At 35.4% G+C, this 19,914-nt stretch overlaps 1 protein-coding gene across 7 annotated transcripts in view; it reads right to left on the reverse strand.

The window, feature by feature from the left end:
• Positions 1–627: 627 nt before the first annotated feature.
• GABRA4 (gamma-aminobutyric acid type A receptor subunit alpha4) overlaps positions 628–19,914 on the reverse strand; it is a 67,981-nt gene continuing 48,694 nt past the window's right edge. The window contains exons 9-11 of one of the 7 annotated variants that reach the window (XR_012377905.1): positions 10,883–11,136; positions 6,142–6,214; positions 628–1,278 (exon numbers count right to left, since the gene is read on the reverse strand). Coding sequence is in view for 5 of the 7 variants with exons in the window: in XM_025887571.2 (XP_025743356.1) it covers positions 10,603–11,136 (534 nt within the window). In the remaining 2 variants the exon portion in view is untranslated. Of the gene's footprint in view, positions 1,279–3,817; positions 11,137–19,914 lie in introns of those variants that run through there. The other 6 variants (XR_012377904.1, XM_073891609.1, XM_073891608.1 and 3 more) reach the window with 6 other exon arrangements.

The following is a 19,914-nucleotide window of genomic DNA, read 5'->3' on the forward strand; positions in this document are numbered from 1 at the left end:
CATTAAGCATCTTCCTTCAGCTCAGGTCATGATCCCAGGGTCCTGGGATCGAGCCCCGCATCGGGCTCCCTGCTCGGCTGGAAGCCTGCTTCTCCCTCTCCCACTCCCCCTGCTTGTGTTCCCTCTCTGGCTGTGTCTCTCTGTCAAATAAATAAATAAATAAAATCTTTAAAAAAAAACTATGAGGGAAGGAGTTTTGATACCATACTACATTATGTTTACACTAAGGACTAGTAGGCAAAATGCAGGCAACTGAAACTGAGGAAGAATAGAAATGTATCAGAATGTTGGAGTAATGTGCCAATTGAGATGTCTCCCTCTGTTAAGAGTACACATGTATCAGTCTGTTTAGCTTTCAAATGATAAATGCACATGGGGCATCTTGACAATAGTATTATTCCACAGCAGACATATGGTCCTTACTTAATAAATGATGCCACTGATTAGCATTTATCTTAACACTAAATGATACCGATTTATGAATCCATTTGCCTAGAATACCAAGCTGATGAATGTTACCCTGAAGAGTTTTCAAATGAGAATATTATCCAAACCAAAGTTAAATAGATGGTATTATTTTACATTTTCCAGAATAAAAAGAGAGGGATACCATTTAAGTACTCACACAATGGATGTTTATTTGACTTTAAGAAAACATAGTCGACTATAATGGTAAGAATTTCACACAATTTTTCTTGTGAGAGAAATTAATTTTCAGAACGCACAGGGGATGATAATATAGGTTAGGTAACATTTTAAACAAGTTCATGATTATTGAACCACCTCAGTGGTTTTCTTTTCTTTTCTTTTTTTTTTTTTTTTGACATCTCAGTGTTTTTCATAACCCAGTGGCCAGCAGTGATCTCTGGCTTCCAATTAGTCAGAAAGAAAGTTAACTTTTGACTATTTTACTTCTAACATAACATAATAAAAAAAAAGTTGGTGAAAAAACATAGGGGGAAAAAAAACTATTCTACTTCAAAAATGAGCCACGCAGAAATTATTCACCAATTAATCATTAAAACAAATGAAATTAGCATAATATAAACAATTGAAGTAATCCAATTTGAAAAGTCATAATACCTCTACATGTTCCATTGCCTTATTTTTCCTACTTCTCTATTGATACTTGTGTTTGAGAACAGTTTTTTTCATTTTGACTTCCTCTTTCTTCTACATTATTCTACGTTCTGTATTATCAATATTGAAAATAAAAGGCAGGCACTTTGTATCTAGTCTTCAGTTCAGCTGGAAACAGGATCTGGTGATCAGTGAGACCTATAGAAATTAAAAAAAAAAAGCATATCAGAAATCATTACACAACAAAGGTGCTACCTACTTTAAATACTAAAATTTTAATAGAAATGTTCTCATGGGAGTAAGGAATTGCCTTTAGTTTGGGCTGCTATAGAATACCACATTCTAGGTGGTTTAAACAACAGAAATGTATTTATCACAGTTCTGGAGGCTGAAAGTCCAAGATTGGGGTGCCAGAGTGGTTAAGTTCTTCCAGGTTGCAGACTGTCAACTTATCAGTGTGTCTTCACTTGGTAAAGAGCAGAGAGAGGAAGCAAGCTCTAGTGACTCTTATAAGGGCATTAGTCTTATTCCTGAGGGCTCCACTCTCATGACCTCATCTAATGCTAATTACCTCCCAAAGGCCCTATTTCCTCATACCACGATATGGGGGTAGGGTTTCAACATACACTTGTTGGGGAGACACAAACATTCAGTCCATACATGAACAAATACAATCAAATATGGAAGGGACTTAATTAATATGTCATAAAAATGAACAACAAAAAAAGAATATTGCATGTACTATGTATTTTTTTTTAAAGATTTTATTTATTTATTTGATAGAGACACAGCGAGAGAGGGAACACAAGCAGGGGGAGTGGGAGAGGGAGAAGCAGGCTTCCCGCGGAGCAGGGAGCCCGATGCGGGGCTCGATCCCAGGACCCCGGGACCATGACCTGAGCCGAAGGCAGACTTAGCTTAACGACTAAGCCACCCAGGTGCCCCCGTGTATTTTATTAGTATGTACTCATACAGGAATGTGTGTGTCTATCTGGGTGTGTGTTGTGGAAAATCCGTGGTCAATTTTTTTCTTTCGGGTACATTCACTTTTTTAAAAGGTACAAACCAAAAGCCTGAATTTTTCTTCAGAAAACAGTTGTTTCAGAATAAGGAGGGTTACATTCAAAATATTTCATGATACATTATAAAATATAAAAACAAAAGCAAAACTTTAATTAAAGGCATCAGAGTGTTCAAAGCACTTCATCTCAACAAAATAAATACAGCTACTATGTTGGGCTAGATACTGAAAAGCATAAGCTCACATATTTTTATAAGTTAACCTCATTCAGCTTCTCAGACATTTACTTTGGTCTCACAAGTTAGAATTAAGTCGTAGATTGCTCTACTTTATTTATTTTGATGCATCAGAATAGAAAAAGACATATAAATACATTTGATACCCCTTTGATCAATCAGAATCACGTATGTAAGGTTTTCATTGCACCACCTCAAATATAATGGGTCCTATCACTTTCCTTCATCCATATCACCCACAAAGAATTTCCTAACCATGTAAACTTGGCAAAACTACAATCTGGATGATGGTATTGGTCGTGCAGGGAACTAGAGGTAAGTGAAACCTAAGAATACTAATGAATGAGGCAAGGCTTCAAAAGTGAAATATCAGGGACGCTTGGGTGGCTCAGTTGGCTAAGCCTCTGACTCTTGGTTTCGGCTTGGGTCATGATCTCAGGGCCGTGAGACTGAACCCTGTGTCTGGCTTCATGCTCAGTGGGGAGTGTGCTTGAAATTCTCTCTCTCCCTCTCCCTTTGCCCCCGGTCAAATAAATAAATAAATAAATAAAATATTTTTAAAAAATAAGTGAAATATCATGTCCAAAACAATACTGTGACCAATTTAAAGGAAGTATATTTATAAACAGAAAAAAAGTTCTTAAACCAAAAAATCCCAGATATTTAAGTTTATTGTTTTAAATTTAAATAGAAAAAAATGCATTAGATACAATGTTTGTATTTTAAAGATCGCAGAGTTTAGCTCCAACACATTTATCTTAAAATATAAGTATCTGTGATAAAATTTTGTAGAAATTTAAATCCTTTTTATTTTAAATACGCATCCCTTAGTGAAGAACTGAAACCTGAATTACTCCAGACTGTTATGTTCAGATATAAATTTTTTTTTAAGAAGCAAAGGAAGTTTATTACCACGAATAATAAGTTTAGCTTTGAAAAGCAAGAGAAGTTTGCTTAAAGGGCATTAGAAAATCATTTTCTGATGAATTATTTTAAAATACTAAACCAATGTTTCCATCTTTTTAAAACAAATTGCAAAAACGTGGGGGTTAAGGAGTATACTTATCATGATGGAAAAATAAATAAAATGATGAAAAAACAAATTTGCAAAAATAAAATCATAATGACTATGTGTTCTTTACTGTAACATATTGTAGCAATAATCTTAAATAAAATAAAATCATCAGTTTCAGGGGGTCAAATGTGATTTCTATAAGCTCAGGAAGTGTGTACTTTGTAAGAAAACTGTCTTCCCATGAAATCAAAACATTTGTATCTCATCCAAATTTTATACTGTTTAAAATAACATGCTTTATTATTTGCTATTCTGATTGAGCAAGAATAATAAAGCTCAAAGCATAACAAATTTAGTTTTCACGATATGATGAAATATGCATTAATATTTTTCTTTACTCCCATAATGAGGAATATTTTTAATTGTGTAATTAAACAATTTAAAATTATTCAAAGAGCAGGCAGATAAGTTTTTATTCCTCAGTTTGTGCAACACTACAATTGAAAAACCAAACAGAATACTTTATTCCTTCTTCAATTCTCAGCATTTCCAGCATAAAATTGTTAAGGAGTTTTCATCACTAAAGGAGAAACCAGTGGAAAATTTAACCTCCTCTTTACTACGGCCATTCAATGTCTTATAGCATAAAGTATGGCTTCAGCTGAAAACTGGATTTTGATTCATTTTCTGATAAAACTCCCTTAAAATTATAAAACCCTATTTCATCAACCAACAATAATTTTACATAGCTAGAAAAATGAAAGTTCTGGTTTATTGTATATTTGAAGTAGGAAATGGTATACATAATCAGTAAAATGAAAACAAACATGCTCCACTGTATCAGCAAACATCTGCAAGGACGGAATACAGCATACCGGTTCATAAATACAAGAGTGAAAAAGAGTATGTCAGTCAAAGGTTAATTGCAATAATATTTATTTCCTACTATTATAATTTCTTTTTCTCCCCTTAAGGGGAAATGTATTCTATCAACTGTGTTATCACAGATTTAATCCAGGTTTCTTACCTGATTCCAGTAACACCTGATATACAAAAAGGAAAAACCACAGAGCTTTGGTTGTCAGCAAAAGATACTCTGGGCAACCCCCGGCGTAACAGAAATACAAATGATCGATGGTGATTCAGTGGAAGATGGTGAAATAAAACCATTTACAATTCACCGTTCTCCTACGAAACCCTTCCAAAAATAACATAAATAATGAAAAATTGAAAAAAAAAAAACAAAATGAAACCACATCTGTAATTATAAGTAATCGACAACAAACGGTGATAAATAGCTTTCAAACAGGGACACATTTTTGCACTAATGGAAGACACGACATTCACTGGCACATATCTTAAGAGAGGATCTAGATTTCACTCCGGAGACATTCTTCAAAGACTGTTCAAAGCCACCATGAGATGGAAAGAGGACAGGCAAGAGATAAACAAAATCTGTCTTTATAGAATTCCAGGTACATATCCCCACATGGTGGAATAAGGATAAGGAAGAAGTTGCTGATAGACTGTATTTGATAGTTGTGAAACAGCGTGCTGGGTAAAACAGATGACTAGCGTGAACGCGGGAGACAGGAGGAAGGGGAGAAAATCACTAGAGTGCTAACAACACCGAGAAAGGAAAACTGGGAGATTTTTACACCGTGAGCCACGTGGAACACCAAATGTCAAAAATAGAGAAAAGTATGGTCCCTGGGCAGAAGTTAAAACAGATTTGGGGAGATGGGCTTGAAATCTGAAATTTAAATAGCTGCTGTGGGCTGCTCTGATTCATTCCCTGCCACTTCCCACATTGAGTTCAGTAAATAGCTGGCTTCATTCAGTGATTAATAGAAAGAAATCAGCCTGAAACACAGGCAGAGGAAGCAGAAACACAATAAAAACGCAGGGGAAGTTCATACCAGAGAAAATTTTTTTTTCGGGAAACAGAGGAAAAGTTTATATAAAGAGTTATTTGTAGTCTCAAATTACAGACATGATCTCATTAATAGAAGAGTGAGAGGCTCAAAGAAAAGATAATGTTTTAATAGATTCTAAAAATAGTAGAAAGAAATGAAACAAATGACATGGCACAGACCAAGAAAGCAATGGAAAAGAGTAAAACCATTATGAAATCAAAAATTACATTAGAGGTTACAAACTAGAATAAACACAACTGAAAACTCACTTGGGTTATGGTTAACAAGAGTTGACAAATTTATAAATACAAAAGTGATTATAAGAAATATTATATATAGTACAGAGGCAAAAGAGAATGAACATAATTAGCACTTAGAAAGAAAAATTATTTAGACAAACTATAGGGAAAAAGCTTTCCTGAAATAAAGACTGAAATGTGGAACAAAAACACACAGAGTCCCCAGAATCTCTTGCTTTATTCAACACTGTCTAAATTTCAATAATCTCTCCAGTTTTACCCTAGTATTTTTAATCTTAAATTTAGACAAAGGTAGAGTCAATGTTTTTCTTTTATTATTTAACAATATTCATTTATGAAATATTTGGCTCCTAAATTTATAAAACTGCCTTTTAATCAATCACTCACTCTACTCTTCTATACAACCATATCTATACAGAAGTATCTGGCCTGACATTCATGAAATATTAACACTTTCTTGGGGGTGGGATTTTGAGATTGTTTTTAAATTTCTGTAATGCCTATCTTCATTTTTAACAATTATGTATCATTGTAACAAATGACAATGAAGTCACTGGGATTTAAAAGAAGAAATGAAATGCCAAGATTAACAGAGAGAAAAGAAAAATGAGACCTCTCGATTCTTGTATGATCTCCAGATCTGTGGCCCTCTGTTCCATAGCTCATACAGCAATCAAGTGAGTTCTCTAAAACAGAAGCATAGCATATTCATTTTCATCTTACTATCTTGCAAGGTCTTCAATAAATTGCCACTAGTCCAGGATCAAGTCTAATTTCTTTAGTAATTTACACAAAACTCTCTAATCCAGCTCCAGCAGGTCTTTCCAGCATCACCATCTTTCACTTCCCTGAATTCACCTTCCCTCCTACTGCTTGGAATAATTTGTAGTAAGAGTTCTTCATGCTTCAGGAGGTGGTAAAAATGTGCTCTTGTTTGTTTGTTTGTTTGCGGAAGTCAGCAGAGGGGCTGAAACTCCAAATTATTCCACACAATTCAGTTCAAAATCATCTCTGTGAAGCCTTCCCTGCCATCGCTCTTTTTCCTCCTCATAAACAAAGTTATAAAATTACGTGTATCATTTTCCACCCTCTGAATCAGTGCCAAGCTGAACAATATTAAAGCCTGATGCAAAAGAAAAAAATATGTTAATACTAATCTTATATTTATTTAAAATTTAGGTATTTTGTTAATCATAAATTTTTGTGTGAATTTTGATTTTTAAAAATATTCTTTCAAAATATTATTTATCTTGATTATTAAGGTTTTTGATGCCCCTCTATATTTTTTGTGCTTTAGGTGAGGGTTCACTCATATCACCCTAGTCTTAGTCTACTCTGTAGTGCTGAAGCACTTATTACGCTCTATAGTTACCTTGTCTACACATCTATTATCACTACCAGACTGGGACCACATAAAAGGAAAGGAACCAGTTTCAGTTCTCTGTGTATATCTGAAAATGAGCATAGTACCTAATATGGAGCAGGAACCCAGTTAGTAAGGATGAATAAATACCCAGACAAGAGAAATAACCAAATTCTTTAAAGAATAAAATCTTCCACCCGGGGAAAAAAAGCCTAATCTAAATGGAGATGGGTGTTTGTTTGTTTGTTTGTTTTAGCTTTGTTTTCTTAAGGTTAGGGAACCTTAGCTTGAATCAAGTCATGAGCTTAAAGTAATTAGGCAGTGAAACTAAAATCAGGTTTTTTTCCCCATGAACATCTATCTGTGGTACAAAGTTTTGAGTGTATCTATTCCAAGAAATGCCTGTATTTAGCCTACTATGAGAATCAGAAAATATTAAAATTAAAATAAAGTTTAGGTAATATTTAATCTTCCCACCCTCTTATAAATAAGGAATCAAGCCTAGCAAGGTTAAGTGACTCCTTTAAAATCACAAGAGAGTCAGAACTTGAAATGAGGTCATTCATTTCTCCACCTGGTGTTTTTCACTGGAGGTTATTGACCGATCTAGAAGAGGGGACCGTTGGAAAACAGTGAGTGAGGAGTGGGGATTTTTTCTAGGTCAGGCAGAATTGACCAGCTCATGGGTAAAATAAACCACAAATTTTTTACTTATGGCTTGAAACATGGTCACTGTTAAGGTGAAGTGATGGAAAAATGACCTTTCAAAGTTAATTCTGGCCCCTTGCTTTTGTCTTTGTCACCCGCCTCTCTGTGATTCATTTTCATCGGTAAGAGAGTGGCTCTACTTTACACCGACTCTAATTCAAGATTTGTGGGGTGCGATATAAAACATACACTATTCAAATACTCTGTATATGAGCAAATGCAAGTCATTTTTAACTGCAGATTAATCATATAAATACACTATTATACTCGGTCATGCCTGGAGTAAATTGGAAGTAATTACGTATAAGGTCCCACTTGGAGTTGAAAGCTAGGATATAGATACTGGTACTGAAAAAGACAGTTCTGAATTTCATCTTTAAAAGATAAGACATACATAGTTACCATTCTCAGCCAGAATTCTTCTTCACAAATTGCCAAGACTTTGAGCTCTCCTAATGACTCTTGTAAGATTTGCTAATAGTAAAAAGTGACTGGTTCTTCACAAAAGTGTTTTATTTAACATAGCTCTAAGTTATTGGGAAGATAGCAATGATGACCAAAATAAAAAATGTAGTCATGACTTGATGTGATGAAATTCAGTTAGGGAAAATAAACTATGCATGATTATTATTAGTATCATTTTGTGCAAATGAAATAATTCCTTTTTTACTAATGATTAGACTTTCTGGTCAATTTATTCTTCATACTAACAATTAAGAATTCCTTAGTTAATTTTGCCCTTTCTCTTCATTTGGCCACCTGATTTATTTTAAAATCTTCCTCATATGCAAAGAAGAATACTATGGGTTCACCTGGATCCCTAGGCTGCAAATCTAATATCACTAATTTTTACCCCTTTAAAATCTGTAGAATTTATAGAAGAATTTCTTTTTTAAAAAGGAAAGAAGCCAGTAAGATATTTCTTAAGAATAGGCCAATGGATAAGCAAGGAGTATATTCCTCAGTAAAGAAATAAGGTCATTTCATTGGAATAACAAGCAATCATAGCTTCCAACAATAATTTCAAGCATTGTCCTCAAGGCTAGAAATCTACTCACATTCATAAAATAACTTATGATAAGCTTTTTTTTGTACAAGTACTCTTTATTAAACATATACATATATACAAATTTTATTTGGCCTCATATTACTAGCATCAATTTATAAGTGAGGACTTGGATTGGATGATTTTAAAAGCATCTTTCAGCCTTAAAATTGTTAGTGATTCTAGGACATACCTAGAGTGATAGCCAAAAAGGAATTCTCAGATATGACTCACAATTAATATTTGGCATTTGCACATTTTATAGTTCTCATATACAACCATTCCAAGGCAATGCAATAACTGAAAAACTAATGGCAATTATTTAATGTCATTTCTTTTCTAAAAAATAAGAGATTCTGCTTAGAAGGTGGTCATTTTTATCAAAATGTTCCCCCAAACATCCGGAACACATTCATTCACACAACCCAGATCAGGAAGAAAGAAATATAGAAGAAAAATCTGGAAGCAACACAACAAAAAACTAGACCTAGATTTAGTGTCATAAGACAGCTGCAAGAAATTCAATTAAGTTGTTAAGCCTAAGTAATGAAAAAGAAAAGTTAGTACATGAAAACCCTGATAAATTCTTTACCAGAGTCAGTAGAATCTTACCCCTTGGCTATGATCTTTCTTCTTTACTCCATTCCTTTGCTGCTCTTTTGATTTTAAAATACTCACCTTCGTTATGAAACCATACAAAAACTGCCCTCCCCCAAAACACTAAACTTCCCAGAAATACAAAACTACTGACACAAAAACTTTCCAGAAGATTAGCATTTCATCAGCCATATAGACCTATGTTGGGAAAAACATCTAAAAGGCCTTGTATTGAGTTCCTAATTCTGATGAGTTAATGGTTCTGATCAAATTCTATCCTACTATTCTGATCAAATTTGAGACAGATAATTGATATGACCTTATAGTGCCCAGATTTCTTCTCTTAGGTACACAGTGTTTCTTATTTAGAGAACAATCTGTACACATTTTCATTATATTTTGAAGTCAATTGCTGAAGCTGTGCTGTGTTACCTGCTATAATATAGGAGAAACAAATATTTTCAATATGCTCTCAGACTCTAAATAAATTTCTTCCATTAAAGAATGCAATGTCCTCTGCTAGTTTATGGTTCGTTAGCATGCACTGATTGTTCTACTATTCAAGTAATAGCGTAGATAAAGGTGAAAGAGCTTTCCTAGAGAGAGTGTCTAGCTTAGTGCCTGGAACACAGTAGGCTCTGAATAACTATGTGTTAAAGAATACATAACTGAATGAACTACTGTCGAAAAGAATTCATACAATGAGTTAAACTTTGGCTCAAAGCACAGATTTTCAAGTCAAGTGTTAAGTCCTGTTTGGCCAACGTAAGACAGGGAACACATCTTCCCTGGTCTCTGTTTTTGTTTTTGATGCAGCAGAGGTTTCACTCATTGGTCAGTATTTGTTTTGTTCCATTTCCTTTTAAAAATGTTTCATTTAACAAGAAAAGTCCTTTTCTTGCAGATACTAGAAGGATCTCCAAAGGTCACCTCATATGATATCCGATAAACAATTCTGATTAAGGGCAGTGCCACTGGGAATTTAGGGTGGTTGGTTGGTATTCATAGTGTATATGAAAAAATGTCGTAGTCTGTTTTCAAATTTGAGTGTGTAAGTATGTACTACGTATCTCTAGCAGCCCTATTTCTCTTGTCCCAACTTTCCAGGATGGTCTGCAATTCATCTAATTTGAATGCTGAACTGACTCTATTCAAAGCATTTTTCTGCAGTGAAAGATGGCTCACTCTCTCTTCACTGAGGAATGAATTAACTCTCCCAATAACTGGCTTGAATTTTTTCAATGTAAAAATTACATAGACTTTTTATTTTAATAAAGAACAATGGTTTATCTTTAAAAACATTTAAAAAGGCATTCTGCATTAAGTTCATCATCTTTTAGGAAACTACTCTAGCAACAAAATTACATTAGACTTTCTGATTTCTCCATAGTGTCCTTAGATAAATAAACAACCCAATAGACCATGTTAAATGCCCCAAATGTTACTGGAAAGAGAATGCGGGCATATTTGTCTATTTTGCTTGTGCCAGATCCAGGCGGTGGTGGAGCAGAGGGAGGAGTGGTGGCTGCCAACTTCCCAGGAGCCCCTATGGTATTAACGGTGGTCTTAATTCGCTCCAGTCTCGATCCGAACACACGGTGAGTAGAAGCAGATCCAACGGAAGCCTGTTGGGACACATACCCAGTTCTACGAGGAGTAGAAGGAGGAGCAGATAGAGGTGCCCTTGCAGCAGATATCGTTTCCGCTGCATTTGCATGGCTGAATGGGTTCGGACTGGAAGCTAAGTAAGACTTCGATGTGGCTTCAGAAGATCCTTGAAGAACTGTGGAAGATTTGCTCGAATGGTTTCCCACCTCAGTTCTGTTGCCAACATCAGATTCAGAGTGAACCGAGGCATTTGATCTTTTCCTCATGTTCAGACTGGCATTTGTGTTCTGAAAGGGTATATTAAAAATTACACTGATTATGTCATTTTATGTAGATGTATATGAAATTTAAAGGGATCAAATAATTAAAATTCATTGCTTCTATAAAATAAGCTGTTATTAATATGCTCTAGCCACCCAGCTTGATGTAAAAGCTTAAAAATACCTAACTAAAAAAGAACATGAATCTATTTGAAACTCTGAATCAAAAATCTTCTATTTCAAAATATTGTCCACTTTTATAAGTAATCAGAATTTAAATCTATAGAAAGATTTGGCTTTTAGAACTATAAACTAGACTTATGCTTGATTTAATTTTAGGAGTCCATGATGATAGCAGTACAACTTCTTTGTTTAGTTTTATTGTAAATCATATTCTGTGATAGGTTGTATATCCTTCAGTGAGTTTTACATATGTTTTTTTTTTATAAACAGGAGGAACTGTACTTACTCTTGTGAACAGAATAACAATAATAACCATCTATATGTGCACGACATTCCTTAAAAAAAGCAAACTCCAAAAGCTTAAATTTCCAAAACCCTGAAATTTATTTTCATAATCTTACATAGGCAATAATACACATTATTATAAAATCTGGCAATCCTAATGCATTTTATTTTTTCATCACAATAATAAAAATGCAAAGGAGCATTAATTTTAAATAAATGTTATAGTAGACATAAAAACAGCATCACCATACCATTGCATAAATATCTGAATTCAAACTACTTACCAAGAAAGGGTGTTTAAATCAAAATGGAACTCACTATTTTCCATCAAATTACTTTATGTGTAGAACAAGACTATACTTGAATACAGATGCATGATAAAGATTAAAATTAATTCTCCTTATATTCTGGCAGGCATGATAAATAACTGGATAGCTAACTATAGATTGTCCATGCTAATGAAGGAAAGCAATGCTCAAATGATTCCCCAAATAGTCATGTCTGTCTTTAGAATATACCACGATTTTTTTGTAAAAACATTTCTTCCTTAATTATGTTTATCCTAAGCTGCCTTAGGATAGTTGCCTTCTATACCCTCTCCCCTTACCATTTTATGAAATACATGGTAAGTGAGGAGATGAAGAAGGAGAGGAAGGAGACCAGCGCACAAGTGGGTGATTAGAAGGAGCCAGCCTACAGGAATATCACAGATAATATCATATACAATTGACTGACAGCTCATTTTACAGAGACATGTTTATTCTACAAATATAATCCTTTTTCAAAACCACACCCATCAAGTAGGTTGAAAGTGTTTAATCCGTATCTAATGTATTTGTGGATTATGACTTCAAATTTGCTAAGTAGAGAAAGAATAAAAGCCTCACAAAATATAGAGCCAAAGTAAGATATGAGAGGTTTAGAAAGTATTCTTTATGTCCGTCTGGAGTATTCTCCTAGGCAGGTTCAGTTGAACTCATGAGAAATTGTAGTCTGACATGTGGCACCTAATTTTGGTGGAGACAGTTGAAACTAAAATTGACATCAACATAAAAGCTAAAGATACCATTATTTACCCTGAAATTTTCCTCTACAAAGCACATTGTAAATGTCAATTAATCCTCAGATTTTGAGTCCTTTTTTACAGAATGGAATAATAGTTAATCGGTTAACATTAATTTTGAAATGTCATACACACAGTGAAGAATATAAACAAGAAGGTATATCCACATTTAAAGAGCTTACGCGATCATTGACAAGATGCATACCCACACACATGATTCAAAGTAAAATATAGTGAATGTCAAACAAGTAAAATGCTCAACATACTAAGAAGAGAAGGGAAGAGAGGAATAGCAGACCAATTAAACAAGCAGGAAAGAAACATGTTTTCAAATATAATCTGATATTTGCATACTGCTTTCTTCCACAAAACGTTAGGCTGCCCGTAATCTTTAGAAACTCGTATTTTCCCCAAAACTAAATTCTAAGAATCAGAGACTTCCACTTCTGGCCAAAATTGAGTTAAAGGGACTAAATTTACTCTCCTGTATGAAATGACAGGGAAAAAAAAAAAAACTGGACAAAACATGTGAAGCAATTGTTTTGGTTTTTTTTCAAAGATTTTATTTATTTATTTGAGAGAGAGAGAGCACACAAGCAGGAGGAGGGGCAGAGGGAGAAAAAAGCAGACTCCCTGCTGAGCAGGGAGCCTGATGCAGGGCTTGATCCCAGGACCCTGTGATCATGACCCCACCCGAAGGCAAACGCTTAACCGACTGAGCCACCCAGGCACCCAAAGCAATTGTCTTTTGAAGACACTGAGCATTAGACAACATAGAACCATAATCTTTGAGAGAGAAGAAACAAACTTGAAAGCAAATCCATGCTGTAGAACAGGAAAGGAGAATCCAGGAGAAATACGACAGATTCCCTGAATTGAGGACCTGAGCTGAGAATCTGGGGAAGTCAAGGTGGCTAGCATTTATAGGAAAAAGTAACAGGCAAGTGTATGCTAAAAAAGGTGAGAGAGAGAGAGAGAGAGAGAGAGAGAGAGAGAGAGAGAGTATACTCCAAAAATCTGAGTCTCCATTGACTATTGCGCTAAGCCCAGATCAGTTTATGAGTATGAAGCACTACCCAAGGCTGCAAAAACAACCCCCTAAAAGGATTAGAAGAAACAGTACTTGGAACACACAAAACTAGGGATAATGCATGTTCCCACCAGCCAGACTGTAAAATCTCACCATTCGTGTAGCGTTTGGTAGAGTACGAAGAAGGACCTTGCTTCAGTAATATGGAATAATTAGCCCTAAACACAGCTCTAGTCCTGCTGAATGAATTTTAAAAGTAAGAACTGAAAGGATGAAATTAACTCTAAGTGACTTAGGTGGGCCCCAGAAAAAAGTACAAGAACATTTACAGGATCTGTCTTCTTTCCCTCTAGGTCTGCAACTTTCTGCAACTTCCTGAAATCCCAACTGTGAATCATGTTCTATATCGTTGATTAAATACAGAAATTGCAACAAATTTTCCTCCTTCTCCATATTCATATTCATGCCCCCTTGTGACATGAATGTCCCACTCCTCTCCCATCAAGAGATGGAGTTTTTTTCCCTACAGGCTTCCTTATAACTTTCTCTGGCCAACAGTATGTGGTGGACATGATGGGTGTGTCATTTTTGTCTTAGCCTTAAGAGTTCTTGCTTGCTTCCACTCTCTCTCAAAACACTGCCATCAACACCACTAGAACAAGCTAGGACTAAACTGCTAAAAAGATCCTTTGGAGCAGAGCCAGTCATCCCAGTGAGGCTATCCTAGGTCACCCAACAGTTAGCTGATCACTAGACACATGAATCTGTCCCAGCTAAGAGAGGATGAACTGCCCAGCCAAGCCTAATCAAGATCAACAGAACTTCTCAGTTAACCCATAGACTTGAAAGCAAAATTAAATGTTTATTGTATGCCACTGAAATTTTGTACTTGTTTGTTATGTAGTATTGTTGCGGCTCTAGATAACATATATAGTCCAATTAAATCAAGGGTCCTAACAGAAGATATTGCCAAACTTATTGTGAGGCGGGGAGTTCTCAAACATTCTGGGGTAAGTAGAAGGCTGACCTGCCCAGAATTCATCGAAGACCATTAGGAGGCCCTGTTGACTAACTCCATATATTAGCTAAAGGACCAAGATATTTTGCCCTTTATAATCCCATTCTTAAAGAATAACAGTATTTTAAAACTGGGAGAAATTCTAAAATTCCAGCTCCCCATTTTAGGTGTAGAGGAAAGTAAGAACAATAGAGGTTATGATTGGCTTGAAGTCATACAGCGAGTTACTTACAGAGTGTTTTGCCATGTTATATAGCCTCTTGATAAACAAATGCAGAGGAGCCATTAAAGAACTTAATAAACAACACCTATCTATTTGAGGCAGTTAAGTATTTGTAATAGTTAAGTACGTTGTTAGAAACTGATTAAAGACTTGGAAATCAGAAAAGAGTACAGCATGTCCTTTCAATGTCACAGTGGGGCATTGTTTAACAAGTCCACCTGAGGATTATTAAGCTTGTAGGGAAACTCACTTGAGTGTGATTTTGCTATTTAATATTGGATTTGAGTGCAAACACTGTGAAGTTACGTGTTAACTTGTGGTTTCCTGTCCAGTAGAAGAGACCACCAAAGGTTGTTATGGTTTGGTTGCCCTGTAGGATATTAATCACTTCTATATCATACCTAGTATTTATTGTAGTACTCCATTTTTTTAAATGGCTACTTATAATCATTAAGAAGATTTTGAACCTGTTTTACCATTTATGTGGTTCCCTCATTAATTAATGAGTTGGATAAAACTTCGGCAGATGTCCATTCCATATTTGTATGATTTCTCTTTTTGATGGTTTGAAAATTATATTCTGACTGGATATACTATATATTCTCACAACATCTACTATTAGACAAGTTATAAATATCGAAGAAATTAAGCATAGACTTGAAGAACACACCTGGAGAAAGAAAGTGATCCCAAGCCAAAGAGATAGGATCCATCTAAGGTGATTGGAAAAAAAGAACCAAAGAAGCAAGAGACTTCATGAAAATGGAGGGAGTGGTATGAAGTGTGCCACTAGGATTACCACTCCACAAAAGATCAAATCTTTTTATTCTCGGTTTAAAACTATTAGTAAGCTTCTAGAGTACAAATACTATCTTATTAATCACTCTAGGAGAATGCACACATCAGGCACCTACTTCGTTTTTTAATACATTTCATTGAAACAGATATATTAAGGAATCAAGGTTCTTTTTCAAATTAAAAAAAATGAAGAGAAAATGTCAAAAATCTGGCCTCCAGATAACCATTCCTTTGTTGATGGGGCAGATTTCTAGAATGTTGCAGACAGTGCCTAAGGTGTATGTTACCTTGATGCAATCCCAAGTCTGACTAAAATTGCCTAACGAGTCTCAGTACTCTATATATCAGAACCCACATAAAGGAAAGCAGAATTAGACTGATTTGCGGCTTAAATCTTTGCTTCCTGTCAAGCAGCCAAATGATAAGATATTTTGTACTGATGTCCCAAGGACTACTATGTAAAAAGTAGTTGTCAATTTCCATGGTGCCAAACCACAAAAGGATTGAAAAACCTGCTGGCCCACGTGGCACGGGATTCACCAGGAATACTCTTCACACAGACCTCGAATTTTGGAAATTTGGAGTTTTGTGTCAGAGTGATGCAATGTTCAGACTTGAGTGGCATCATCAGTATTCAGCAGACACGCGGTGGTTACAAACAAGAAAAGCACCTAAGCTTCATTTGAATTTTAAAAAATGACTGAGTTTGAAATCATTTTGTCATTAGTCACAATAGCCCAAAGCAAGGAAACTGGTGGGATAGAGACGCGAGGTGGCAGACTCAAACATTCCCAACAAATGAAAGCAGCAATGGGCAAACAGGAGCACATCCGAGCAATTCGTCAATCATGACTGATCTGACACAATTTCCAAAGAAGTATTATCAACTGCAAGAAGAAAATTCATCTCCACTTATTACTCCAGCAGCAGTGAGATAAAGTGACCAAGATGAGCTTTGCAGAATACACATTACATTCACCTTGCTTGCTTGAGAAGCTAATGAAGTTTAATAAAATGTAATTTAACCCTTCCAAATTAAAAACAAACAAGGCTAATAATGAACAGGTTTATCTTCTAGAATATCAATGAGTCAAATGTTTAAAAAAAACCCCAATAACATGAAAACATTTGTTCCAGGCCATTCTGACAGGACTTCAGCCACACATCTTATTTAATAAGGAAACAAACAAGTATGGTAGAGCAGCTGAAACTAAACTCCAAGGTAATGATTTACTGAGGACTATCAGTAGTGTTTTTAGAAAATGCTACCGCATAGAAATGAAAAACATCCCCTCCAAATAAATATGCTAAGTATTTCATAGTTACCGGAGGACTCGATCATACATTGAACAACAAAATGCATAAATGAAAATGCTGAGTTCTCTGTTTATTGTATTTCATTTTCTCCCAATGTTAGCATTTAATTCAATGTTTGTATTTCCATAAGCTATGAAAATACTACTTTCAAAATCAGGCACTGGGATAAAAAAAATTATGTCTTCAATGTGAAATTGACAGAGAACAAGCCCCTACAGAATTTATTCATTTTGTCTTCACAGGTTTAGAAGCTGAAAGTTTAAAATATCAGGATTTCATATAGACATGCAGTGTGGTGGTGAATTTTGCTTCATAGCGATTGCTAGTGCTTCTTTTTATTTGCCAATTAAATATATGGCCCTAGCAGAGGAAATCTCTTTGTCCCAGCTTTCACTAGTCAGAGCAGAAGCTCTCAGTTTGATCAAGTGAACTTGACTGAATGCTACTGCAATTGCTGTGAGAACCGCATTCACCAATGCTTCCAACATAACCCTGGAGACGGTAGAGGGCAAAGGGCCCTCCACTCATTTTATCCAAATGCAAACACTAACCTGGATGAATCTTTTCTTGCTTATTAATGAAAAGCAGCATTATAGTCATTCTAGGTGTTTATAAGAATAATCTGGGGGGCAACGGGGGGAATCAGTTGGTTAAGCATTCGACTCTTGGTTTTGGCTCAGGACATGATCTCAGGGTCATGAGATTGAGCCCCATGATGGGCTCCATGCTTAGCAGGGAGTCTGCTTGAGATTCTCTTCCTCTCCCTCTTCCTCTGCCCCTCCCCTGCTCCTAGGTGCACGTGCGCTCTCTCTCTCTCTTCCTCTCTCTGAAATAAATCAATAAATCTTAAAAAAAAAAAATAACCTAGGAGCTAGTTAAAAATTCAGTCTCTGGCTTATTTGCAGGAAGCCTTATTTATCAGTTATGTTATTACTAATCATCAGAGATCAGAAATTGGGAAACACTGGCTAAATAATTAGGATTATGTACCCCCCAAATCAGACAGACCTGGATACAAGTATTGAATTTGCCTTTTACTAGCTGTGAGATATCTGGCAAGCTATTTAACCTCTTGAAACTTCAAAAATCCTTGCCAAAACAGAAGTAACAAGGGTACCTTCCTCATAATGAATAAATAAAATAATGCATGTAAGGTACTTATAATGTCTAGCACATAGTAGCCATCAAACAAACATTATACAGAAATAATCCAGCAGAAGGCAGGTAATGAGATTCTGTCCCCAAAAGAAAAAGGTATATCATTCTTAATAAATCCCACTATGGTAAATAAACTTTTAGAAGATATTTTCTGGGTTTCTATAAAAATATGGCCACCATTTCTAATAATCAGAAAGGTAGAGAAACACTGAAGCAAGGGACAGTCTGTGGTGTAAGAGGAAGTCAGCCAGGAATAGGATGTTGCTGGATAAAATGAGAAATAAATATGAGGAAATATAAAATTAAAACTAAATCTCGAGTAAATGGGAGAATTAACACTATAGTAAATCCTATAACTTGTGACATAGGACAAATATAAAAAGCTCTTCTAGGAAGAAAACAGCAACAGCCGCAACAATGGTTAATTTTTGCTGAGTGGTTCTTCTACAACTGGCACTCAGCTAACATGCTTTTAACTAATTAGCTGCCACAACCATATGTCATACTCCATATAGGAAAAACTATAGCCACGAGTATTTCAATGTGCAAAAATGTTGTGGGTTATATAACAAAGGAATCTCATGTATTAGATCACTGGTCTCTTTCTGGAACTTTCCAACTGTTAGTAAAGTCCAAAGACTAGTCATCAGGGAAACAGCAAAGACTGGAGGAATTGATGTAATCCAACCTCGAGGAGGATATTCACACCACACTATGCCATGAAAAGACATACGCAGAACATTGGCTCAAAATGAGAACTTTGGCAACCTAGTTTGGCTGGCCCACTTTCTAAATATAATGGAATATTAAAAAGAATTGTATCTGTGGATATATTGTTCCGGCACTATAGTATCACTCTCTTTTATTTCTTATTTCAATTACAGAAGTCAAAAGGACTTTCTTCCACATTTAAGTTGGATGTAGGAAATGGGGCAGTGAAAGCACTAGACTTGGGATAGTAGAAGGCAACAAATGTCAAAGAAGGTAAAATAATCAAAACATTAAGAGGTTTTAATCATTACTATAGACTGAACTGTGTCCCGCTCTAAATTCATATGTTGAAGTCCTAACCCCCCACCCTGGGACTGGATTGGAGATAGGATCTTTAAGGAAGTGATTAAGGTTAAATTAGGTCATAATGATGGAGCCCTGATCAAATAAAACTGGTATCCTTATAAAAAAAGAGACACCACAGAGCTCTTTCTCCATGTCAAAAGAGGATACAACAAGAAGGCAGCCATCTGCAAGCCAGAAAGACAGCTCTCACCAGAAACCAACCCTGCTGGAATCTTGATCTTGGATTTTCTAGCCTTTAGAACCACGAGAAAACACATTTCAGTTGTTTAAGCCATCCAGTCCATGTTATTTTTGTTATGGCAGCCTGAGCCGACTAAAGCAATTCTCTAACTTCCATGAAATTAAATTGAAGGCACATATATTTTATGATTTTTAAAATAATGAATATTAACCTCATAAGAAAAAAATAAACAAAACCTAAACAAACTTGCAGCTCTCCCTCTTTTCAGATTTTTTTCTTTGTTTCTAGCCTGTGCTCTTCTCTCTTCTCCACTGAGTGAGTATACCTTTTTTTAAAAATTTTATTATGTTATGTTAATCACCATACATTACAGAGGGTATTATGCTGAGCAAAATAAGTCAATCAGAGAAAGACATGTATCATACGACCTCACTGATATGAGGAATTCTTAATCTCAGGAAACAAACTGAGG

The sequence above is a fragment of the Callorhinus ursinus genome, unplaced genomic scaffold (assembly GCF_003265705.2).
Source record: "Callorhinus ursinus isolate GAN/ISIS: 27379988/994484 unplaced genomic scaffold, GSC_fseal_2.0 scaffold4, whole genome shotgun sequence".
Taxonomy (NCBI): Eukaryota; Metazoa; Chordata; class Mammalia; order Carnivora; family Otariidae; genus Callorhinus; species Callorhinus ursinus.